This window comes from Paramisgurnus dabryanus, chromosome 6, assembly GCF_030506205.2.
Source record: "Paramisgurnus dabryanus chromosome 6, PD_genome_1.1, whole genome shotgun sequence".
In the NCBI taxonomy this organism is placed as follows: domain Eukaryota; kingdom Metazoa; phylum Chordata; class Actinopteri; order Cypriniformes; family Cobitidae; genus Paramisgurnus; species Paramisgurnus dabryanus.
This window is the reverse complement of record NC_133342.1, coordinates 2,497,117-2,520,675: the sequence shown is the minus strand read 5'-3', so window position 1 is coordinate 2,520,675 and position 23,559 is coordinate 2,497,117. Positions and strand designations below refer to the sequence as shown.

At 37.5% G+C, this 23,559-nt stretch overlaps 1 protein-coding gene across 2 annotated transcripts; it reads right to left on the bottom strand.

The window, feature by feature from the left end:
• Positions 1–1,265: 1,265 nt before the first annotated feature.
• On the bottom strand, positions 1,266–23,070 carry kif5ba (kinesin family member 5B, a). 2 transcript variants are annotated; one of them, XM_065262164.2, is made up of 26 exons: positions 22,734–23,070; positions 17,536–17,623; positions 17,347–17,420; positions 16,914–17,018; positions 16,741–16,789; positions 16,561–16,616; positions 16,380–16,467; positions 16,099–16,223; positions 15,874–15,978; positions 14,877–15,022; positions 12,790–12,938; positions 12,492–12,700; positions 11,566–11,634; positions 10,169–10,375; positions 9,933–10,076; positions 9,657–9,845; positions 9,441–9,558; positions 9,285–9,340; positions 9,090–9,199; positions 8,314–8,415; positions 7,268–7,328; positions 7,067–7,138; positions 6,266–6,370; positions 5,903–6,119; positions 5,634–5,775; positions 1,266–2,855 (listed from the first exon to the last, which is right to left on the bottom strand). In XM_065262164.2, the coding sequence occupies exons 1-26, from the start codon at positions 22,857–22,859 to the stop codon at positions 2,852–2,854; spliced, it is 2,916 nt and encodes a 971-aa protein (XP_065118236.1). In that variant the 5' UTR covers positions 22,860–23,070; the 3' UTR covers positions 1,266–2,851. The 2 variants fall into 2 exon arrangements, with proteins under 2 accessions (XP_065118236.1, XP_065118238.1); XM_065262166.1 differs by having other exon boundaries at positions 9,657–9,842; positions 22,734–23,068.
• Positions 23,071–23,559: the final 489 nt, after the last annotated feature.

Genomic DNA, 23,559 nt, shown 5'->3' with positions numbered 1-23,559 from the left:
ATTATTACACAGCTATTCCTATACAAGTAAATATAAAAACAAATTTATTTGATATCTTTTATTAGCAATAAAAAAAAAAAATCGTAAACCATCTACGAGGGAAACCTGTTTCGTAATGGCTTTAAGCAAAGACGCGTTAAAACAAGTTCAAAGTCCATACAAGATAAGCATGCAATTTATAATTTCTAAATAACATGCCATAGCGTAATAATTATGCATATACTGTATCCATTCATAGGTCTTAAACTGTATTTGGTAAGATTACTCATAGTAGGCTTACCCGAAATGTTTTAGTGATTTTTCTGAGGATTAATTACTCTTATACCATGGTCTGTTTAAATACTCGATTCTGATTGGCTGGAAGGTGTGCATTAAAACCGTTTAATGCACAGGTAGTTCCAGTCAGTTTGATTACAGTTAGAAATTAATCTGCTACTATATACACATTGGTAACCATAGTAACACAGTTACACTTGCAGAGAGAGCGAGCGAGCGAGCGAGACATAAGTGCGTCTCTCTTTAAAGTGCGCAGGTTTTATTTCAGCACTACTTTATTTAAAGCGGATGGAGTGCGAGCCTTAACTTAACCTCGGAAAATGACCGTCATTTTTACCCGTCTGTTAAAAAATTACACTGTAAACATTAATTACAGCTTTAACTTGGCAAATAACCAAGGTATAAGCGGGATAATCCACGGCTAGCCATGCATTAAAGGGTTTTAATGCACTTCGCAGAGACCCGAAGTGCATTAACCACCCTCCGCTACGCGTCGGGTGGTTCTTCGCCTCTACGTCGTGCATTAAAACCCTTTAATGCATGGCTAGCCGTGGATTATCCCTTACATAATTTTATGGTAAATGTATATTTTATAAAATGTCATAAAACTGGTGCCCCCAGTTTGACAACCACTAAAATAAAGTGTTTCAGTTACCAGCATTTACTTTAAAATGTGGAAAACAAATTTTTTATGATATTTTGATAACAAATTAATAATGATTAAAAACATATAAGAATCAACTCACAAAACTGGTTGCATTCACAACGCTAATTTCAAGTGGGAATGAAGTTCCAGTTTAAAATGTAGATGATTTTTAGCATGCAAACACAGTGGGATTCTTTACATTCAGTTTAAACATATTAAATATGTAATAGGCATGTTTGTTAGTTATATTTCCTAATTAAACTAAGGCCTAGTCCTGGTTTAAGATAATCCCTGTCCGGGAAACAACCCCATACGGTCTCAAAAAGAGAAAGGAGACGTCATGTTTCAGAATATTGATTTAATCACACGTCATGCAGTCCATCGAGAAAAGTGTTTTAAGTCATTTCATTCTCTTCCACCCCTCACCTTACACCAGAATTTCCCAAAATCACATTATTTCTCTTGGAATGAACCAGTACCTGTTCGGGTGTGGAAACTTTCTGTCAATCAGTAATGGAGTTACTATTACACAGTAATAAAAAATAGCTTTTCATTTTCAATTTTTATTGAATGTATGGAGTTCAGCAATTTATTATCCTTCATGCTCAAAAAAAGGGGATGAATTTAGGACTAATAACGCAACAGTGATTTAAATGGTCCTATGCTTAAAAGAGATAAAACACCCAGAAAGCAACACATTTGAAAATAATGCAAAGGCTGTCATGTCCTGTAATTTACATTTCATTAGGTTCTTTACCAATATCAGGAGTGTAAACATCTAAATTCAAAAGATTTGGGACTAAATTGAAAGAAATAATAGATGGTTATACATTTTCCAGTTCCAACTACGCAACAAGTACTCTGAGAGACGTAATCTGGGGTAGATAGAAATATTCTGCTAAACTGATTGGCTGATCAGTAACAGAGGCGGAACAGACAAGGAATGATGTCACATGACTTCCAGTTGTCAACAAACCCAGCATCTTACTCCAGGTAAACATGAACATTTGAAATACAGATATGAATGAAATATTAAAAAACATTTAGGGAGTTCAAAACATGATGTTATGCGAAAACAAGACAGAACAACCTTCAATCAAACTTTAGTTTCTTAAGAAACCATCAGCCTTTGCAGTCATAAGTTTAAATTGTGAGCTCCTTACAGAATTACCAAACTGTGTGAGGGAACTTCGTGTCTAGAAGCTTCGCCACATTCCCATTTAAAGATCCATTAGATCACAAAATAACACCTGCCCTACTCCCAAACAACTGTAATCCCTGACATTTGAACCTGTTTTAAGTACTTCATGTAGAAATATCGGAGTTGTAGTGATACTGTACAGACGATCCATTTAAACATCAATAAACAGCTCATGTATATTATCTATTCTGATATTTGCTATTCAAGCTCATTACAGTTTCAACACACTGACCCGTAAGTCAAGAGCGGACTGAGCTCTTCTGCAGATATCGGGCAGTCGTTATAACTGAACTTGAAGAGGTTACAGGTGCGCAGGGAGCAGCTGGAGACGGCAGATGGCTCATTTGATGTTTTGTTTTCTTTCATTCGCTCCTAAGAAAAACAGCCTTTGAGGTGTTTAGCCTAACATGGAGCGGACTCATTGAACAACAGTACAGATTGATAAAGGTGATTGCATTTGCACTGCATTAGTTACTTACATTTATTTCTTGATTTCCATTTTATTATATATAGTGCATTTGTGTGTGAGAGAGTGCAAAATTCATAAAATAATTCGCTTTAGAGGGAAAACATAACAGATTGTGGGAGTGGAACTGTACAGTCATGAACATGTATACTCAGAAATCCCACTGCGTACGCCAACAAGAGGAATTATGTTAATGGAATGACGGTTTTCCATGAAGATGTCTTGCATTCTGCATCATCGGTAGTGTGGGTTGAACTTGTCCTCAACTAAAAAAAAAGCAAAACAAAATAAAACAGTCAGAACTATGTTACTGCAGTTCAAAGTACGATGCTAGAATTTGGACAGCATGCCAAAAAAACTTTCTCTCATTTCCTTTTGATTACATGTTAATTCGAGCTTGTGAAATAATGCATAAACCAGTTTATACCCCATACGCACAACTATTCATATGGAGTGAGAATGGACTATGACAAAAATAGAGATGCATCTAAGGCTGCAACAACTAATCGATAAAAAAAAAAAAAACGCTAATTAAATACGCTGTCAACGAATTTCATTATCGATTAGTTAGTCTGTGACGTCACATGCTCCTCCTGCACCACCATCAAACAGCTCGGACATGTGTCCACTGCATATGTCCGTAAGTCAGGCACATTTTCTTCATACAACACAAATTGCACATTTATCATGTGCTTCTTCCCACCGCGTGACCAGCTTGGCTAAAAGCAAGGCAGCGTTGCCAGGTCCTCTGCCTTTTGGCGGAGTTCTGAATTGGGCTACTTTTAAACTGTGTTTCTGCAGGTTGATGTTTTTCTGCGGGTTAGAGATGGAAGGATTTTGTACAATAATTGTTGGTATTTGGGCTGTGAATTGTTATTGGGATGCTTTTGGACTAATTTTGAATGGCCATTGGGCTGGTTTTGTTACGTGAATCTGCCAACCCTGACAGAACAATGACAAAAGAAAAAGAGCAATCGAATGCTGGTTAATAAAGGTTAAAATTTCGTCCTTTAATATAATAAGATTGTATTTATTTAATTGTTGTTGAGTTTTCATAAAAATATTAATGAACCACAAACTAAGCATGTGTTTTAAAGTAAGGGGGAAATCCAGGTTTTGATTACTGTAGCAATGCTTATATCTCACTTTCATATCATAATGGCTTATTGTTAATAATGAATTACTTTCATAAAGGTCTAAAAATTAAAGATTCAAATTTTATTAATCTGTGGCAAAATTTCCTCACTAGCACAACCTGAAGACTCAATTTGTTTTGTTTATTTATATTTTGAGATGTTGTATTATTTAAAAGCAGCACAAACGTATTTATTTAAGGATTAAATTATCAAAAAGATTATATTGGTAAAACTCTTTGGCTTTTGCACATTTAAAAGTACATTTCTACACTGCAAAAAATGACTCTCTTACTTAGTATTTTTGTCTTGTTTTCAGTAAAAAAATATCTAAAAATTCTTAAATCAAGATGTTTTTTTTTTTTTGATGAGCAAAATTACCTCAGAAAAATAGGTTAAGTTTTCAGACAAAAAATATACAATTTAAGTGAGAAGAATTAATAAATGCTTATATACAATATAAATGTTAATTTTTCGTTCATAATGCATTTACTAATGTGAACAAAAACAACCTTTTTGTAAAGTGTTACAGAAATGTGCATTTTTATTATTATTTAGCAGTACACACAAACAAATAATTTAGGGTTTTTTCTGTTCCACAGTCATAGCTCTAATACAGAATATGAACCCTGAACGAGCAACTCGAATCAAACTCATGTACAATTCGACATACAAATGTTATTAAAGGTAGAAAGGTGATTTAGTTAAGAGCAGTGAGAGATTTTCTCTCAATACTGTTTGATTAACACGAGTGACAGACAGGGGCAAAATTAGGTAACTTCCCCTTTAAGACCGAAGTCCGACTCTGGATCTAATAGACTGTTACACATGTGTTTTCTCCTTTAGCTGTTTACTTTCTCTTAAGCCCTGAATTGTCGTGTTTATGAGGACAATTGCAAAAACTGGGAATTTTGACGCATGTGTGTATTAAAGGCTAATATAGCGGCAAAAATACTCACAAGCTTAATGAGAAGCGGATATGCGGCTTCCACGCTCCTCTCAAACAGAAACAGGTATATAGCGCATATAGCACTGTTGTTTGTGTTTCAACGGCTTAAAATCACTTAATTTAAAACTGCGGTAAAAAAAAAAAAAAACCTGCGGTGTTCAAATGTTAAGCTTTTATGACCACGTGCACAGCAACGTGACGTGGGCGTGTAACCTCGAATGAGAAAATACTACGAGTTAAGTGTGTGCGCTCAATCTTTAGACTGCTTAAACTTCGGCAGCAAATGAGGTGACTATAAATTGTAAAACATAACCCGCCAAACTGACATCATTACCACAATAGCTGGACATGATTTTCATAATTTCATTTACTGCTACCCTGTCGCAGACCCCCTCACCCCTTATTTTTAAAAACTCATCGGATCTAGACGAATCACAAGAATGACCTATTTTGGATCAAAAACGGCGAATTTCGCCGAAAGGTGACAAGTTTGCACCCCTGCAGCAGAGTAGCCTCCTTAGGCTGCGTAAAGCTCTGATCTTGAATGGGGACGCGACTAAGATGGCGGCGCTACCGGAAGGTAGTTATTTTCGTTAATAACGTCTTAAATATGGATATTTCTACAACAATACCGCGCGGATTACCCTCAGAAGACTTTTGTTTATCATCCTGGAGCCGTTTGGATTTATTTTGTGAAGGATGGACGCACTTTTTTTGGACTTGAAGGTCGTGGACCCCGTAACTTCACATTTAATCAACTAAAAGATCTAAAACATTTTCTAAAATATCCGAAAATGAGTTTGTCTGAAAAACGATAGACATATGCAACTCGGACAGCTTGGGGGTGAGTAAATCATGGGTTTAATATCATTTTTGGCAGAACTATCCCTTTAATAGTGAATAGGTGTGCTGCCGCAAATTCCCTTGTTCTGTTTTGTTTTCTGCATGGAAACTACACAAACCTCTTTTCTTGTTTGACCCCGCCACCTCCTCTGATGGGAACTGGTTGGTTGTTCTGGTAGAGGACGCCGCCGCCACCTCCACGTAGCACATTGGGATGAGTGGGAGAAGCTACAGGTTGCTGTCCAGGCCTGATGGGTTTAGCTAAAGCCAGAGAAAAAAAAAGAAAATCACAGCTTTAAAAAAACCTGACATAAATGAATCCTGACAAGTGAATCCAGGCAATTTCATCATGATTTAGGTCATTGGTGCTATGTAAGTGTGTGCTTACCTATCTGTGCAGAGTGTCCTCTTCGGGCCATGTTCTTGGCTCTCACGGCCTCTTTGATGCGGTCCACCTCCTGCTGGTATCGCTTGCGGTCACGGGCTGCGTTCTCTTTGGCATCTTTAAGCGCAGACTCCAGAGCCTTCACACGCTCCGCTGTCGCCCGCAGACGCTTCTCCAGTTTAGGAAGCTCGCAACGCAGGTCTGCATTATCACGCACCAGCTAAAGAAAGAACGAAAGAAAATGAAAAAAGTTAAAAAATTAAAATAAGTTAAATATTAAAAAGGAACCAGAAAGTAATGCGGGTTTGTAGGTGGTGCACACTTTACGATCTTTTTGTGAATGGATGACTTTCTGGTTGACATTACCTGTTTGTGGACCTTGGTAAGTTGTTCTAGATTGTTCTCCAGAAAAGAGATCTTCTGCTTTTGAGCAGCACTTCCACCAGTTTCATCAGAATCCATCTCTGCACTCTATAATGTACATAATCAACTTTATAACTGAAACACAAATGTGACCCGGGACCACAAAAAACAGTCTAAAGTAGCACGGATATATTTGTAGCAATAGCTAACTATACATTGTATAGTTCAGAATTATCGATTTTTTATGCCAAAAATCATTAGGATATTATGTAAAGATCATGTTCCATTAAGATATTTAGTAAATTTCCTACTGTAAATATATCAAAACTTTATTTATCATCAGTAATAGGTGTTGCCAAGAACTTAATTTGGACAACTTTAAACGCGATTTTCTGCACCCTCAGATTTTACATTTTCAAAAAGTTGTATATTGGCCAAATATTGTCCTACATTCAAACCGGGCAAAAGCGTTAACGCTTGACGGAAGGCTTGTCTGAATCGTGGCCAACAACCAATCACAGTGGCCGCAACACATGCTCTGGTCTTGCATAATTGTAATTGGCTGCACTAGGTTTTTTGCATAAGACGATTTGATTGGCATACACACGAGTTGGAGCTTTAAATGTTGAGAAATGTTCAACTTCTGATGGATCCTAAATTCAGTTCGGCAAGGCATGACGTCACCCATTAAAAGTAAACGAGAATGTGTGTGAATGTACCGTAACAATCCATGCATTATTTATTCAGCTTTTAAAGATGTAAAAAAAATCTATAAAAAAACATGCCACACAAATTTCCACGCACCTTCTTTACACGAGTTGCCAGATCCTGTACAAACAATTTCCTGAGATTGTGTAGAGTTTGTAGCTCCCTGGCCTAAAACGTGCAACACAAACAGACACATAAATGAAGTAAATGACATCATAAATATTGCAAGTAAATAGACGTGAACAATGCTGTTATCTACAGTCGCCCTCTGGTGCTGAGATAAGAAAATGCACTTACCACAGTCTCCTCCAAGCCTTTCAAATCCTGTCTGGCTTGTTCTCTGCGGTCCTGTATCATACTGTATACACACACACAAGCAGTTAATACAACTCTCAGTATAAAAATAATACAAACTTCTCTAAACTGGATGTTTATTGTAATTGTATTAGGCACATTCACCGTTTCTTGTAATCAGTGTGCGCTATTGTATATTGTTGGGTTATGTGATGTCAAACGTCATGTTATGTACGTGTCATATGGACCTATATTCAAGACGATTAACTTGTGTAATATTTAACATAAAAATAATCAGAAACAATTTTAATATGAACTTATTTATGTGTGTTCAACTGAATAAAGGAAATCATATATATCTGGGATGGCATGAAGGAGAAACTGGGTCTCATCCAATAAGCATGCGTGCGCACAAATTTGTTCGTGAAATGTGTGTTCAGACGTTTTAACTAACAAATCATGAATCAACAAAAACTTTCATACTAAAATTTCTTCTAAATGTTTGCCAAAACGTAAGAACAACTTAGACCAGACTTGCGCAATAATCATGAACAAGGAAAAAGAACCCTATAATATATATCAGTGTTGTATATTTAATTTTTTCCTTGTTCATGATTATTGCGTACATGTGGTCTAAGTTTTTCTTACATTTTTGCATACATTTAAAAACTAATTTTAGTATAAAAGTGTTTGTTGAATCATGATTGTAAGTTAAAATGTATGTACGCACATTTTACAAACAAATCTGTGCGTACGCATGCTTAGTGAATGAGACCCAATACTCCCATTTGCGTGAATTCCTGCATGACTTTTCTGTGGAACACAAAAGTAGATGTTTTGATAAATGGTGGAAAGTACACAGTTGATGGTACCCATTGACTTTAATAGTATTTGTTTTTCCTACTATGGAAGTCAGTGGGCACCGTAAACTGTGTCGTTACCAAAACTTGTCAAAATTTCTTCTTGTGTTCGACAGAAACTCTTTTTTATGTTTTTTGGATGAACTATCCCTTTAAACAGAAATGATAGTATGTTTGCTAAAGACATACGAGAGCTCATGTAGTTTGCGGCTTTTCTCCTGGTCGGTGGATTTGAGTTTCTCATGTTCCACTCTCAAACGCTCCTGCTCCAAGATGATCTTCTGATTTAGACTACAGAGAGAGAGAGAGAGAATAAAGTTCATTAAAGACATTAAAGGGATTCATATCATGCAAAATCCACATAAATGTGTGTTGGCAGTGTGTGACACTGAAAAAAATCCACCCACTCCTTTTTAATCCCCATTAAACCAAAGCAGTCTCATTAGGCATGCTGTTTTGATTTTCTTGTTAATGTGATGTCACACAGATAAAGCTCCACCCATGGCCACTGACAGACTGGTTAATTTTACCTAAAATCTTTTCTAAATTTGGTTGTTAGCACATTGTAGCACTTATGTGGCTAAAGATATTATTATCTCATACTGTATTCACAAGAATCAGATCTATTTTTAAAGAAAGCGCTCACTGTCTGTTGATATGGGAGAAAGGAGCTGTAGCTTACTTGCTTTTTAAGGTACACACATGATAACAGGGCTTTTTGCTCTCACCCAAATAGGGGCATTTTGAATGCTATAAAACAATGATCTATGGGGTATTTTGGGCTAAAACTTCGCAGACACATCCTAGGCACACCTAAAACTTATATTACATCTCGTAAAAATTGGCATAATGTGTGACCTTTAAAGAAAAGTGTCTGTCTGTAGATAGACTCATTCTCCCCATGAAGTGTGTACGTGGTTGTAGGTTTTAATGAGTGATGCTGTGTGTTTGTGTGTGTGTCGTACTCTTGTAGTTCGGTGATGAGTTTCTCTTTGTTTTCCAGCTCGTCTCTCAAACTGCTGAGTTGTTTGTGATGAGCTTCTCTGTGACTCTGGATCTGCTTCTCGACTGCCTCCTTTATATACAAACAAACAAACCCATTAATATATAGATTCATCATTTACTGTTTAAACTGAACCAGCATGTGTTTGTGTGTTTACCTTGACTTCATTGGCACTTTGTATCTCACTCTCCTTCTCCATAGCATGAACTTTCTCTGTACACACACACAGACACCATGCATTACTTTAATAAACAGTGGTTGTGTTATTGTGTATATTATACATTTGAATGTATTTATTAATCTATATGTATACCCTGTGCATTGATTTTGACCAGCTCCTCATTGAGCGAGTCAACATCTTCCTCCAGCTGTCTCTTCTTGTGCTCTACGTTCTGCAGATACTCCGTCAGCGATTTAATTTTTGCCTCGTACTGCAAAACATCAAATAATTAATATTCGACATTAATATTTAGTAAGTGTTTCTATATAACATGTGATTTTGGGGGGCAGTTGGTATGTGAAATGGCACCTGTGAGACGCGTAACTGACATGCCGCCAGCTCCTTCTCAGTTTCGTCCATCTTGTTGTTGCTCTCCGACTGAGTGTTTTCCAGCTGCTTGCAGCGTTTGACCATGGATTTAACTTCCGACTTCATTTTACTGATATAGAGTCTGGCAACAGTAAACTCTTCATCTATAAGACCGCTGCCCTCGTGCTGCTGGAGAAAATCACAATTCTCAAAACCTTTCTACAAAATCTACTAACAACCCAAACACCACAATGAATGCTTTTGACTTTGCATCACCTTGATATCATTGTTGCCCACTGCAATCCCAATCTCTGTTAAGTCTTTCAGCAGTGATGACATCATCTCAGTCACCCTCTTCTTCTGATGATTGGCCATTTCCTTCAGTTTCTGCAGTTCTGAATCTATGGACGCCAGGGTGCTCTGATGCAGGCACAGGGGTTTCGTTCATAAGTTTACTGTTGTTCATCTCATAAGAGGCAGGATATTTGAATAATCGCTTGTTTGGTACTCACAGATTTCTGGCTCAGTTCTTCGCTGAGGGCTTCGAACTCCTTGCTTTTGTCCTCGACCTCCTGACTCTTCTGGTCGTAGTTTACAGCGAGCTCCTCCAGGGCCTGAAGCACCTCCTTCACCTCTTCTTTAGATGCATCGTTCTCCATCTGTAGACGGGCCAGCTCCACCTGCAGATTGTCGTGGTCTCGCCGTGATGAAGCCAGCAGCTGGAATGTACATGAAACATATCCAAACGTAAACATATTGTATACATAAGACCACAGGGCCCACTTACAGCTTGTATTAATCCTCATCTTGGGATCTGATCACAAATGGGTGGAGCTAAATATATGCATAAATTGGATATATTCAAGATGGTCAGAGACACACAAATCACTAATAATTGGTCTGGTGAAACTTCACTGTTTATGTTATTTATGAAGCTTTCGATTTAAAGGCTTTTCATTTAATTCAATTTAATTGACACGGTCAACTTTAGGACACTAATGGGTGATTCTCGCGAAATTAGACTTATGAGGTGTCATGAAACATTTTGTTAAAAAAGTAAATGCAAAGTAAGAGTATCAAAATAAGAAGCATACAGTTACAAACATCTCTTCGTGTACGATTTTGCACATGATTTCAAATGACATCATACAAACCAATTTTGTTGTTTTTACACATTTAAGGGGGAAATTTTGGGTTCTTTGACATGGAAATATTTATAATTAAAAAATCTAAAAATAAAAAGCTTTAGTGCATGTTATACTATAAACTTTTACAGTAAAGAAACATGTGGTATTTGGTGATCATTGGTAAATGGAGAGACAATAATAAGGAATAAAAAATCTGTCTAAAGAAAAATTTTCTCATCCTCCGCAACAATTTTCAATCATTATTTAACCCCTCGAGGAACTAACATTTAAAAAAAAAAAATAGTTGGAAAGGACATAATTGACTGTGACACTCAAGATGGCTACCAGATAAGCAGTTCTTATTATTTCTCTCCAGATAAAAGTTGAAATTTTGTTTGTCAGTACCTAGACAACTTTTTAGTTCTCATTACCGAAACATGAGTTTGTAAATGCATATATTTAATGTAATATGTTGCGGTAATGGTAATTTTTGATAATGATAATCTAAAAAATGTAAATAATTCTATAGGAAATATTTTTTAAATCCTCTAAAAATAATAGTTATAGTAAGTTCAGACCTTAATCTTATATGTGCAGAAAAAAATTGCCTTTAATGGCTTTTAAAAAATATCTGATGCTGGACACCTTCTAAATCTGGATTTCGTGAGAATCACCCTAATACATCATGTAATAGGGCCATATTTTTTGTACTCTTTGCAGGTATATGAAGCACCACAGAAATGCACATCTCCTCCCAAATGCACAGATAGACCACCACTAACCTCCTCCTGGTCCAACATCTGTTGCTTGAGCTTCTCCACCAGCTGAGACTGCTGATTAATCTCTTCATCCTGAAGAAGACAATGAAAATGAAACATCACACTAATGTAGTACAAAATTTGACTACAGTAACAAAAATATATTACATTTTTAGAAAAAAGTGTATTTAAAGGGATAGTTCACCCAAAAATGAAAATTACCCCATGAATTAATTACCCTTAAGCCATATGTTGTATTTAGTAGCGTATTATAGACATTTTGCTCTCGTTTTGCTCTTTGCGCTTCCATGTTCGTAACTACATCTCATATGCTACGTCTTATGCTGAAAACACACTCTCGAATGCGCGTCGGTCATTACCGGAAGCTAGTTATTTAGTTTGTAAAGTTTTAATATTAATTTTTTCTTACAAAATCACATCATCTGCTCTCAGAAGGCATTTATTAACCCCCTGAAGCCCTTGAAGTGAATTACTTCTGTGAAGTTATTTTGTTTGGGCTTCAAATCAGAAGTACCATTATAAAGCTTGAAACAGCCAGGACATTTCTAATATAACTCTGATTGTTAAGGGTGTCACGATTTCTATTTAAAATAAAAAATGTTTAAAAAAATCAAGAATCGAATCAAACCGTGACCTTAGAATCAAAAATGTAACCGAATCAAAGATTTGGAGAATCGTGACACCCCTACCGATTGTGTTTATCGATTGAAAAAATATCAATCATATAACATTAAGAATGGCTTGAGGGTGCGTAGATCATGGGGTAATTTTTATTTTTGTGTGATCAATCCCCTTAAGGTTGTTTCACAGAAACCACAGTTACACTGGCTTTACCATGGTAATTATATCCCAAGCATGTGGCAACTACAAATACAGTTAACTGCAAAATAACTAAGGCAAAAGTCGATTATGTAAATGTACGCGTGTACCTTGTCGTCAAGCTGCTTGTAAAGTTTGGCGAGTTCAGCCTCACATTTATCCTTCTCTGCATCTGTAAGTCGAGCGCCGAGCATGCCCGGCATGGGAGGATTGCTTGGTGTGGACGCAAACTTATCGTTATTTATCGTGTTATCCAGCGCCAACACTTCAGCATTCGCCTTCTCCTTATCAAACTGCTCTTCTTTAGGTACACTCTCACCTGCAGGAAACACAACACAAAAAGCCTTTAATGAATGCAGACAGATGTGTGCAGACAAGTCAAATTTCACATCTGTTAGTGTGTCTGACCCTTTCTCCAGCGGTTCAGTTCGTTCTCCAGCCATGTGATGGTGTTGCGAAGGCTTTTGTTTTTATCTTTCTCTCGCTCATATTTCTTCTTCCACTGTTCTGCCGTCAGCTCAATGTTTACGCACACTGTGTTCTTAATGGTCTTTGCTCTGTAAACACACACAGTGTTTCACACAATTCATTTCTTTACCATTTTCTTATAGTGGGCGGTTTCCTGGACAGGCTTTAGATTAATCCAGGACTAGGCCTTAGTTATATTCGGACATTAAAGTTGTTTTCCACAAACATACATTACAAAAAACATTACTTGTGTGCATCTTGAGACAAAACAATGGCACTTATATATATTAAGATGTGTCAATGCAAGATGTTTTTAAAGAATGCATTTAAAATAAGCCCTGTCAGGGACACCACCCCATAAAGTTGTAGGGTTAAGTTGTTTTCATGCAGATCAGTGTATAATGTGTCAGTCTGAAGGGGTTTCTGCATTATGAGCAGCTCGGTGCATAAGCGCAGATCCCATGGATGCTTCGGGGCCCAACACACCCACCAAAATGGTCAAGCACCCATGGAAAAATGCCAGATATGCTTAATTAATTTTAATCAAATTCAGGAGCCCCTCGGATTGGTGGATTTCGTGAGTTGTAATATCTACAATGCTTTGATGAATAAGCTGAATACGTGTAACTTCACATTTTGTGTCGAAAACTGCGCAGAAAAAGCAGCTACGCCGCTTTTCTCCTCCTTTCCAAAGCGCTTGGTGCTCCCGTAGCGTCTGCTGTTGCTAAGCAACCTAATAAGCGTTGGGTGATGTTGTGTCGGGCACCCACAACCAGAAAACTAAATCGATGCATATGGCTCTGTGCAGGGCATGAAATTAACACCCGACCACGCGCCAAATGCGGGTGGATTTTGCAATTGGCGGGTAACACTGTCAATCTACCAGCCACATTGGCGGGTAGCCAATGCGAATCAGTGATGGCGCGGGTCATTGTATAAACAACCCACTCCCGACCGACATTTTCAACTAACCCGCCCCGCCCGCAATTGTTCGAAATAGTTTTTAAACTCGACTGACTGACCGCGGCCTGAATATCATTAAAATATTTTTGGATGACTCGTAACCGGCACCCGCTCATTTCTTATCAACCTGCGCATATCACCGATGCAAATTCATTGAGAGAATGCGACTGCTGTTTCGCAACGTTCATGCGATTGGAAAGAAGATGAGGCACTTCTCTGACTACGTTTGGATGTGCGAGTAAGTATTAAACTGTTGGTGAGATGGGATGAGAATGCAATGCTGACATATGCTACTGTACAATCACAGTTGCACAGATGTATAGTGCTGCTGTGACGGATCAGAGCTCTTGATGTGTAAACTTTAGAGAGAGTTGCGCTACTATGCCTTATACTGTAGTACATTAACATACATTTTGCGAATATAGTAATGAAAAACAACGTATGTGCGGCGTTAATGTGCGCAGTTTGTGCCCCCTCTGTCTTTGTGTGCGTGCGCCGGTTTAAGGGGACTCAATAGGGCACATCGGAGATATGCGTTCCTAAAAGCATGCGTACATAAAATCTTTCTGCTCTTGACAGGGCACATACAAACAAAATGATCTCAACAGTATTCATTTTCTAATAAAACATTTCTTTATGTCTTAAGTGTATGTATAGAGAGTCAAAAACCAGTCTGTGTTCGTCTTAAAGAGACAGTAACCTCAATTAAACTACTTAAGTCTGTGTCATTAATGTTAATCAAACAACGTAAGACAAAGAGAAATTCACTTTTGTAGCTCTGAAAAAAATTATATTTAATTCATACCATAAAGACAGTGTTATAATTCACTATTCGGGCAAAAAAAAAACTGGCTGGTAAAAAGTCTCTGTGGCAGGTGGATTTCTAAATCCACCTGCCACAGTGGCTGGTGGTCAAAAAAGTTAACTTCAGGCCCTGGCTCTGTGTACATTTACTTCACAGAGAGCCATATAATAATAATAATTGCATATACAAGCAAAATTCGTTATTATGAACACAGAGTGACAATGTGATAAAAATTAACAATCCGAGTGCGTTTCCTCACCTTTGTCCAAACATGAGAGTGGTTTTGGTCTCTGCGTCATTGAATGAGGAGGGTGAACAGCAAATGACAATGGTGGTCCTGCAGTTCCCACCCAGTGAATCCTGCAAAATCCTTGTCATTTTACTGTCTCTGTAGGGAACATATGTCTGAGAGAGATAGAGAAACACAGAATTAGACCAACAGACATCGATCATAATGTCTAGGATAGTTTAAAAAAAAAAACACTTTAAGGAGGGTCAACAATATTTCATGCATTCTGACTTTTTAACACCGTTTAAGGTTGTTTCCTCATGCTAAACAAAGGCAAAGTGTCAAAAAAGCAGTTGAACGTGTTACAGAGTATTTCTTTACTTAATGCACTTCGCCAGGGTTCATACAAGCTTCGGAAAGTTTCAGGGGTAAGCCATACGAATCAATTATTTTTATGGGCACTTCCCCCAGAAAACGTAAATCAGCAGGAGAGCGAGAACCAAGGATGCTGGAAGTCACGGCATCACTTCACGCAATAGCTGTGTTTTATATCAAGACTCAACAATGGCATGAAAGAAGAAGTGTGTGGGTAGCAGCAGAGTTTTGCGTGTGTGCTTAACGCTGGATTTCATTGAAAAGTCTCAACCGGGTCATGAGTTGCATGTGCTTAGTAAGACTTCTGTGTTATGTTGGAAATCGGCACGTAAGTGCATATTATATAAACGACACAAATATGCAGTGAATCATAAGTTATCCAGTGTTGTATAAAGTGTTGCATGACTCGTGACGCGCTCCTCCCGCAGCTCGTAACTCCTCCTTCCAAATTTTTTCATACAATATCGGAAAGAATCTGTAAAGCTGATCTGTCTTTTATAAATCTGATAAAACTAAAGACTCGTCGGCGATATAAAGGATGTAATACGACTCTATAGGTACTCCAGATTAACATCAGATACACAGAAACAGTGTGTTATGGGAGCTATAAGCACCACAAACAGTATAACAGCTATGAGTGTGTGAGACTCACCGTGCCCTCAGCTAAGGCAGATATCACGTTGCCCAGAGCTGATAGAGACTTGTTGATGTTTTTGGCTTCTTCCAGTACAGCCCCTTCAGCTCCTGTTTTACCGACCTGCGAGACATTAACATTAATGCACACGGCATTCACTGTATATTACTATACCTTTTAATCAGTTCATATGTTTCATTGTGAATCAAATCCATTAGCTTTGCATAACAAACACAAACACACCTTCTCACTTCCTGCCAGGTCAACCAGGAAGAGTTTTCCACTTAGCTTCTGTTCGGTTTGTGTGTTTTCCTGCTTCACGTTGATCAGGAAGATACTGTGACTTCTCGAGCTGTGTTCGTTCATGTCTGAAACACACACACACACCATATATTAAAGACTCACATAACGCTGTGTTTTTAAAAACAAGTCAGTGATAAATGATTTAGATGTTACAGTCTTCTGGCAGGATCTGTGTATGAATATTGTTGTACATTATTCACTAAAAAAAAAGGCATTCGTACTTGTCACTGCCACATGTCTGTTTGATTTCCCCTCATCAATAGTGTCCATTACTTCCTCTGGACTGGAAACAAACCGTTCAGTGCAACCCTAAAAGCAGACACACGAACAAAAAAAAATGGCAAATGTAAAGTTGCATCCAACTCACTGGGACTGTGTTCATAGATTGACGGTGAAACTCACCTTGACATAAGGAACCCTGTTTTTGTCTTCATGTACAGATAAATTAGTCTTTGAAACTGCAAAGATAAGAGAAAGAAAGCAAGACATTATTTCCCAATGAAAGCAGCTTTATTATTTTATTAGCTGTATTGTTTATGCTGTAATCTCAAAAGCAAGATGTGAGGCAACCGCCGCACTCACCATCCAAAAGGTCCCGAACTTTATCTAGATAAATCTCAAAATATGAAACCTGTCACAAAGCACAAACACACCACTAAGAGAACAAATACAATCTGGCATTTTTGAATGAAAGAGAAAAGGGAAAGTGAAAGAGTGTGATTGAAATACAGTGTGTGTAAAGGTAAAAGACTTACTTTAATATGAAACTCCAGGTTTTCATCCATAGAATAAATGTAGTTAAAGATATCTTGCACTATTCTGGGAATAATTCCCATTGAATCTGTATCATGGAGATTTCCCTACAGCGGAAAAATGAGCAGTTAACGTACTATACATTTATTTATTACTATTTTATTCTTATTGTCATTCACAAAACTATGGCTATAATGTACAATAAATTAAACTACTACTTATGGTACATTTTAAAGCAGCATGCCCAGTCTTTTATTTATTTTTGATCAGGCAAACACTGGGCTTCTAAAGCCGCCAGCATGTGGACTGATTTCATTATAAATATGGTGAAAATGTAACCTAAGAATATGCTCATCACACAAATGAATTACAATGAAAGTGAACAACAGTGCAAGATTCAACTTATTTGTCTTTAAGATTTTGTGTGTGTCTTACCTCCATCGTGTGCGTTTTGCCTGAGGATGTCTGACCATAAGCAAAAATGGTTCCATTATATCCTCCAAGTACATCTGGGGGGGAAATGTTATTAAACTTCACTGTATGTACATACAGATAAAAGATTTCTAAAGTTCCAACACCTTTAAATCAAATTAAAAAACAGAACCCATGAACTTCCTTTCTTACCTTTGACGATGTCTTGAGCACAGGCCTTGTACACCTGCTCCTGTGTCGTGTTTGACTGGAAAACTTTGTCGAAAACATACGGCTTACCCTGTGGAGGAGACAACAAGAAGCATTATTGCACCACGGTCACATACTATTAGATTACCAGGTAATATATTTTTCCATGTTTAAGTACTATAATTGGTTCTCCAGTGCTTCTATCATCCTAGAAAATGTGACAAAGAACAACCCAGTAACTTAGTTTTGGTAAGCATGTGAAAAACGAGGCCATTTAGATTTAGCTTCTGTTGTGATGTAGAAAGCGGGTCTTATTACAATAATACCACCGCTTAAAGGTGGAAAAGAGGATGTTTGTTTTATACATTTTTGCAATATTACTTGAAACAGTCTTTACTAAATGATAAAAGACTATTTATTAGGTGCACTGAAAGTAATAATATTAATATACGTCATCTGTGCACAAGATAAGGCCTTAAAAACATCAGCCAATTGCTCTTGCGGTCCTCGCAATCATCATTGGCCCTCTGGCTTGTCAATCACTGCCATTACGATCCTTGTGAGATACGTGCGCGCTCCAGTAACTTTACACATGCGACGCATGCGCATAGCGCATGAAACTCCGTCTTAAGTTTCGGTTTGTTTTCATTGTCAATCCTGCTTTCCTCCTCGAATTTGCACCATGGAAGAGAAAAAACTCGAAGTAGGACGCAAAAGAAAGACTTTTTTAAAGCCGCTGGGAATAGGAGAAAATTGTCAGAAGAACGTAACTTAATGTAACCAGAGTCGTTAATGGAGAAACATTTAAACGCTGGAGAGCAATGAATGAACAGAGAGGTGTCAAGACAGACGCGCAGTTCGCAAAATTCTTCCCGACAGGTAACAGTGATTATTCTTTCTTTGTGGTGTAATTATTGTTGTACTGTTATTCAGGTATATTGACGTTGTTCTTGTACTGTAGTTGTAAGGCAGTGACCAGTCTGCTACATGCTAGTTGAAATGGGAGTAAGTTAGCTTCGACTGATCTAACGTTTTAACGTCTTATGTGTTTATTATCATATCATTTCACACAATGAATTCACTGACGCGACACAGCATATGCCTGTGGCAAACAAACACTCGTTCGTGCACGAGTTTAGGAAGGCGTTCCCTAGAAATGAGCTGTGAAGGCGGGAGGCTGTTCTTACGCATGCGCTCATTTAAAAAACTCAGTAACCGTTTTTGGATTCTCGGTCGGCGAAAAACATCCTCTTTTGCGCCTTTAATCTGCCTAATTTAGTGCAAAGAGAGAGAACAAAATAATTGACAGCACAATCGAGTTTCAATTTCAACAAACCACCATTATGGCGATCAGTATTTGCATTTCATCAGCTCATTTGCATTATAAAGGATACTCCCAAAACTGCACATTTTAGCTCTACAAAGTGGCAGTTTTATAATGCTATAATAATTCATCTGTGGGGTATTTTGTGCTAAAACTTTACATACGCACTCTGGGGACACCAAAGATGTGTTTTACCTCTTAAAATAGTCTTGTTATATGTACCCTTTAAACCAAACAGGGGATACAGCGCAAGACATACATCATTACAAACTCACGAGGCTCAGGAATAAATAAAAGATTAAATGCATAAAAAACGATACCATTAACTGCACAAAATAGCCACTTTAAAAGCATTGATGCTGCCCTGAATTTCTTTTGCATATTGCATTAATTATAAATAATTGTATAACTATCAAACCATCATGCATACAAATCTTGTTTGTTTTAATTAGTTTCGTGACACACTCATTCAGACAATAAACATCATCATCTTAATAATAATAACTACAGACAGTCGAATCTCCCCCCCCCAAAAATTATAAGTGGACAATGAATAATTTGGAACTAAATTAAAACAATAACAGATCACTGTTGTAATTAACAAATTAAAGGCAAATTACATCAAACTGCTCTTTAATGCACAACAAAACTACACCACTACCATTAATAACTAATGAGACATGACTCTAACATTATTACAGAACTGGTTTATGAAACCATGCAAACCTGTAGTGAAAACAATGCTAAAATTGCTTCATTGCTTGGATCTGATAAATAATTTAAGATAATAAATGTTAATGCATGTTTTATTTTTCAGGCTGCTAATCAAAGTTGAACATTCAGACACTTTCATACTCTTAACAAAAAAAAAATGATGGGTTATTTTCAACCCAGCGCTGCGTCAAAAAGGGACTATCCCAGCAGTTGGGTTAAATTAACTTAGAAAATCATTATATTTGACCCAACAATGGGTTATAAATATTTTATTTTAATACCGTGCACTGCACAAAAATATGATTCGAAAGATGGTTCAATAAATTATGTTGTTAAGTTTAAAAATGTTGTGCATCCACTTATAATTAGTGTGACATTTTAGCATGCCAATGAAGGGAAAAACATAGCAATATGGGCACTAAAAAGCGGCAAAACAGAAATAAATAATAATCACCAGTACAGTTTGGCCATCCCCTGACCTTGAAACATTAGCATCGCTTATAGTAAAACCATGGGTTGATCTCTAGTTAAAACATCATCCTTCTCCTTACATTGAAACAACACAGCATAGGTTCAATTATAAGATTCATACCTTTTTGACCCAATACTGAGTTAAATATAACCCAACTTTTTTAGAGTGTAAATTACTGTGGTAATAAAAATAATTAGGCTTGATATAAAATTTGGCGTGCATTTAATATAAAATAAGATAAAAAGATAATGATAAAGGTAACCCTCAACAAAAAAGTAACCTTTAAAATAAACTATGACTTTTGTCGCTATCCTCCTGATCCACTAAAAATATAAGAAAGAAAGAATAAAAATAAAATAAAAATTGTTACTCCATGTATCACTTCATTCCTGATTTTTTATGTCATGTTTTTCATTACAGCAAGCAACTTCAAAAACATAATCCTGCAAAACTCATTAAACCCCTTTCAAGACACTAAATAAAGACTAAGCCGTGTGCTTGTTTGAACATTATTACAGAGGCAAAACCATTACAAATTGAAGTCTACCTTAGGCAAGCTTTCACCCCAATTGTACACTAATAAACAACAATAAATGACAATTCTGGGCTGTACCACAATCATGACCATTAGGACCTCAGACAGACTGAGGTCCCACCGGGGTACAGATGGTCTTCACTGAACACCTGGTTACCATGGCATATACAAACTGTGGGACTACTTTAAGGACCCCGAGGAAATGATGGTTTAAAAACAGCTTTCAACAACACGTATAGCATTCATGCACTTGAACTATACACAGAGACTATCCACCTGTGGTGATGCTAACCTACTGGTTAACAATTAAAGCTGCCAGAACAAAAACTGCAAGATACTGCGGATTACCAAGAACGCTTCATGATCAAGGATCCCTACCACCATGGGTGCAGCAGGCACAATGATATAATACGCACTGCCCGAAAATAGTCCCCAGCTCTGCAGCTACACAAACTTAGTGCCGGTCACACTGAAAGTTACCTAGATGGGGACTATTTTCGGACGCTGCGTAAAATCATTGCCCCTGCTGCACCTATGGTACGGCAGCAAAGTTCCTTGCTGTTATTGTTATTTTGGTCAACTGATATAAACAAATGTACAGGTAAGAAAAATGACATCTATAATATGATACCAGTATGAATCACTATCACGTAAGATGTCCAAAGTCTATAGGGAATGACGGAGGAAGAGTAATGTTTAACAACTCTTTTACAACCGTGCCACTAGTATAAAGTTTTACATTTCCTCGTCATGCATTCGTCATTATACGTCTACAAAACTAAACATTCACGGCTTAGTTTGCGAAACAGGGTTTATTGCAAGCCTTTATAACCCATATATGTTGCACTGTCATGAGTTGTGTCAATATATCATAACCCATAAGTACGCCTTCTATACTGAAACAATCAAAGCTATTTTACTACGGAAAGACCCGAGGAACACTTCACAAAAGTTCTAATGGAAGCAATTCCTATTTTTCATGACACACAAGAGTCCCAGAGGTTGCACAGGGTGGAGGCCTCTCTATTTCCAATGCATTATCTCACCTTCCTCTGGATTTCAACTACACACACTCCCTTCTTATTTAAATTACAGTGGGTATGAATGAAAGAGCCTCCATTCGCAGGACATTCTCTCACTTTCTCACAAAGAAAAGGTCTCTCTTTTATACAACAGAAAACAAATATCCGTTACAAAGCCGGTCTTTCAAGAACACATAAACAGCAATACTTTAACCTCTTCGTACATTAAAAAGATTTGTAAAATTAAACAGGAAATGCTGGAAAGAAAGCTGCCCTATGAAATCATCAGTGTTTACATACATGGGATGGTCACCAAATAGGTTTCCATAGAGCTTGCCTTTCCACATCGAGTGTTTGCTTTTGTTATGCCACAAGTTGTCCAACAATAGAAAGGATTGGAGTTTATGACAAGCAACAGATTATCATGGTTGAAATGGATATGCAGAAGACCAAACATTATAAATGAATAGTTTGCATATAAACCCAGACAAATATTAATGGAGCAAAGCCTTATGTTTAACCGAACAGCTTTTTTTGATACAAGATTACATTTTAAGGTGTAAGAGATAGATTTAAATATTTAAAAAATGAGAGTCTTATGATTTTTCATTCATATTTTACTCGATTAGAGCAGCCTCGTGTCCACTTACACTTTTTATTCAAATACAAAGATTTAACATTGATGTTAATGTGTTATAGAGAACTATCACTGTATTTACATTACAAACAGTCACATATGTCCAGTTTTCTGTTTATTTAATCTATTTATCAAACACCCCCTTACAAACAAAAGCTTAAAACTTAAATTCTCTTATAAATGTAATAAACAAACGTTGAAGTTTCAAGGAACTGACTGTGTTTCCGCGTTGAATGTGCAGATACGGGGCTAACACGATTAGCATGCACTTGCAACATTAACAAAGAAAACATTACCAAAATGAACAAAAAGTCAAACTTAAACCCGAATCAGGCCGTCAGTTTTGTGTTTTATCAGACCGGATAAAGTAACTGATATCAATGTCAGATATTCGGATCGCGATCAGATTTGTTTCAGCAAGTCGCTAGCATTAGCCGCTCGCGCAACACCAAGCTAGGAATAAACGATTATATCGCACGATAGGACACGACACTCACCGCGATCACGACACTGTCCTCCCCCTGAAATTTAGGGATGTACTTGTCCCCCCTCGTCACCTCCGAGCTGTTCAGGGGCCTGAAACGGCACACGACTTTGATGGTGCACTCCGCCGGGTCCGCCATCTTCCCCCGGTTGCCGAATCACGAGCGCACCGGCTAGAGCAGAGCAGGCGCAGACGGATGCAGACGCGGACAGAGAGGTGGGTCACACACACCGCCTCTGTCCGAAATCCCGAGCAATGGGATTGGATTCGCAGACCGTGTGACTACACGACACCGGCGGATCACAGATACCGGTTGTGTGACGTCACCCTCAGCCCAACTAGATGAGGGTGCGTTTAAAACGGGATGTTCCACCTCCGAAGGGCACGCCACATTAACAGTCGCTCTGGATAAAGATAAAATAATGTTGTTTTTCATTGATGTATTCGCCAGGTGTATTATGATTGGCCACAGTATGAGACACAAGACAGAATAGATCACTTGGGATTGAAATTCGCCCTGACTAAAATATTTACTAAATAATTTAGGGGCTATGACAAATAGGCTGAATATATGATTTCTTGGCCCACATTATTTAGGATTTTTTTAATGCAAAAGAAAAAAGTGTGTGATGTGTTATGTTTTATTAAATTATATTTAAGATTCTGCACTACTCCTACTGCAAATTAAAATAATATTTGCACATACATAGTACATTTTAGCTATCAATAGAGTAAAAGAGGACATGCCAAATAGTTAGGCGAGTTTATTACCAGTTTTATTCATATTTACTTTGTTAACTTAGGAATAGTCCCTGGTGTCACCCTTACAGTCTCCCAGG

Excerpts from the sequence above, each read along its gene's own strand:
- kif5ba (XM_065262164.2), bottom strand. The coding sequence starts at position 22,859 with ATGGCGGACCCGGCGGAGTGCACCATCAAAGTCGTGTGCCGTTTCAGG. Across the intron at positions 10,376-11,565 it reads AGATGTTGGACCAGGAGGAG|CTGCTGGCTTCATCACGGCG; the intron begins GTTAGTGGTGGT and ends TGTACATTCCAG. Across the intron at positions 9,200-9,284 it reads AAAGTGCCAATGAAGTCAAG|GAGGCAGTCGAGAAGCAGAT; the intron begins GTAAACACACAA and ends TTGTATATAAAG.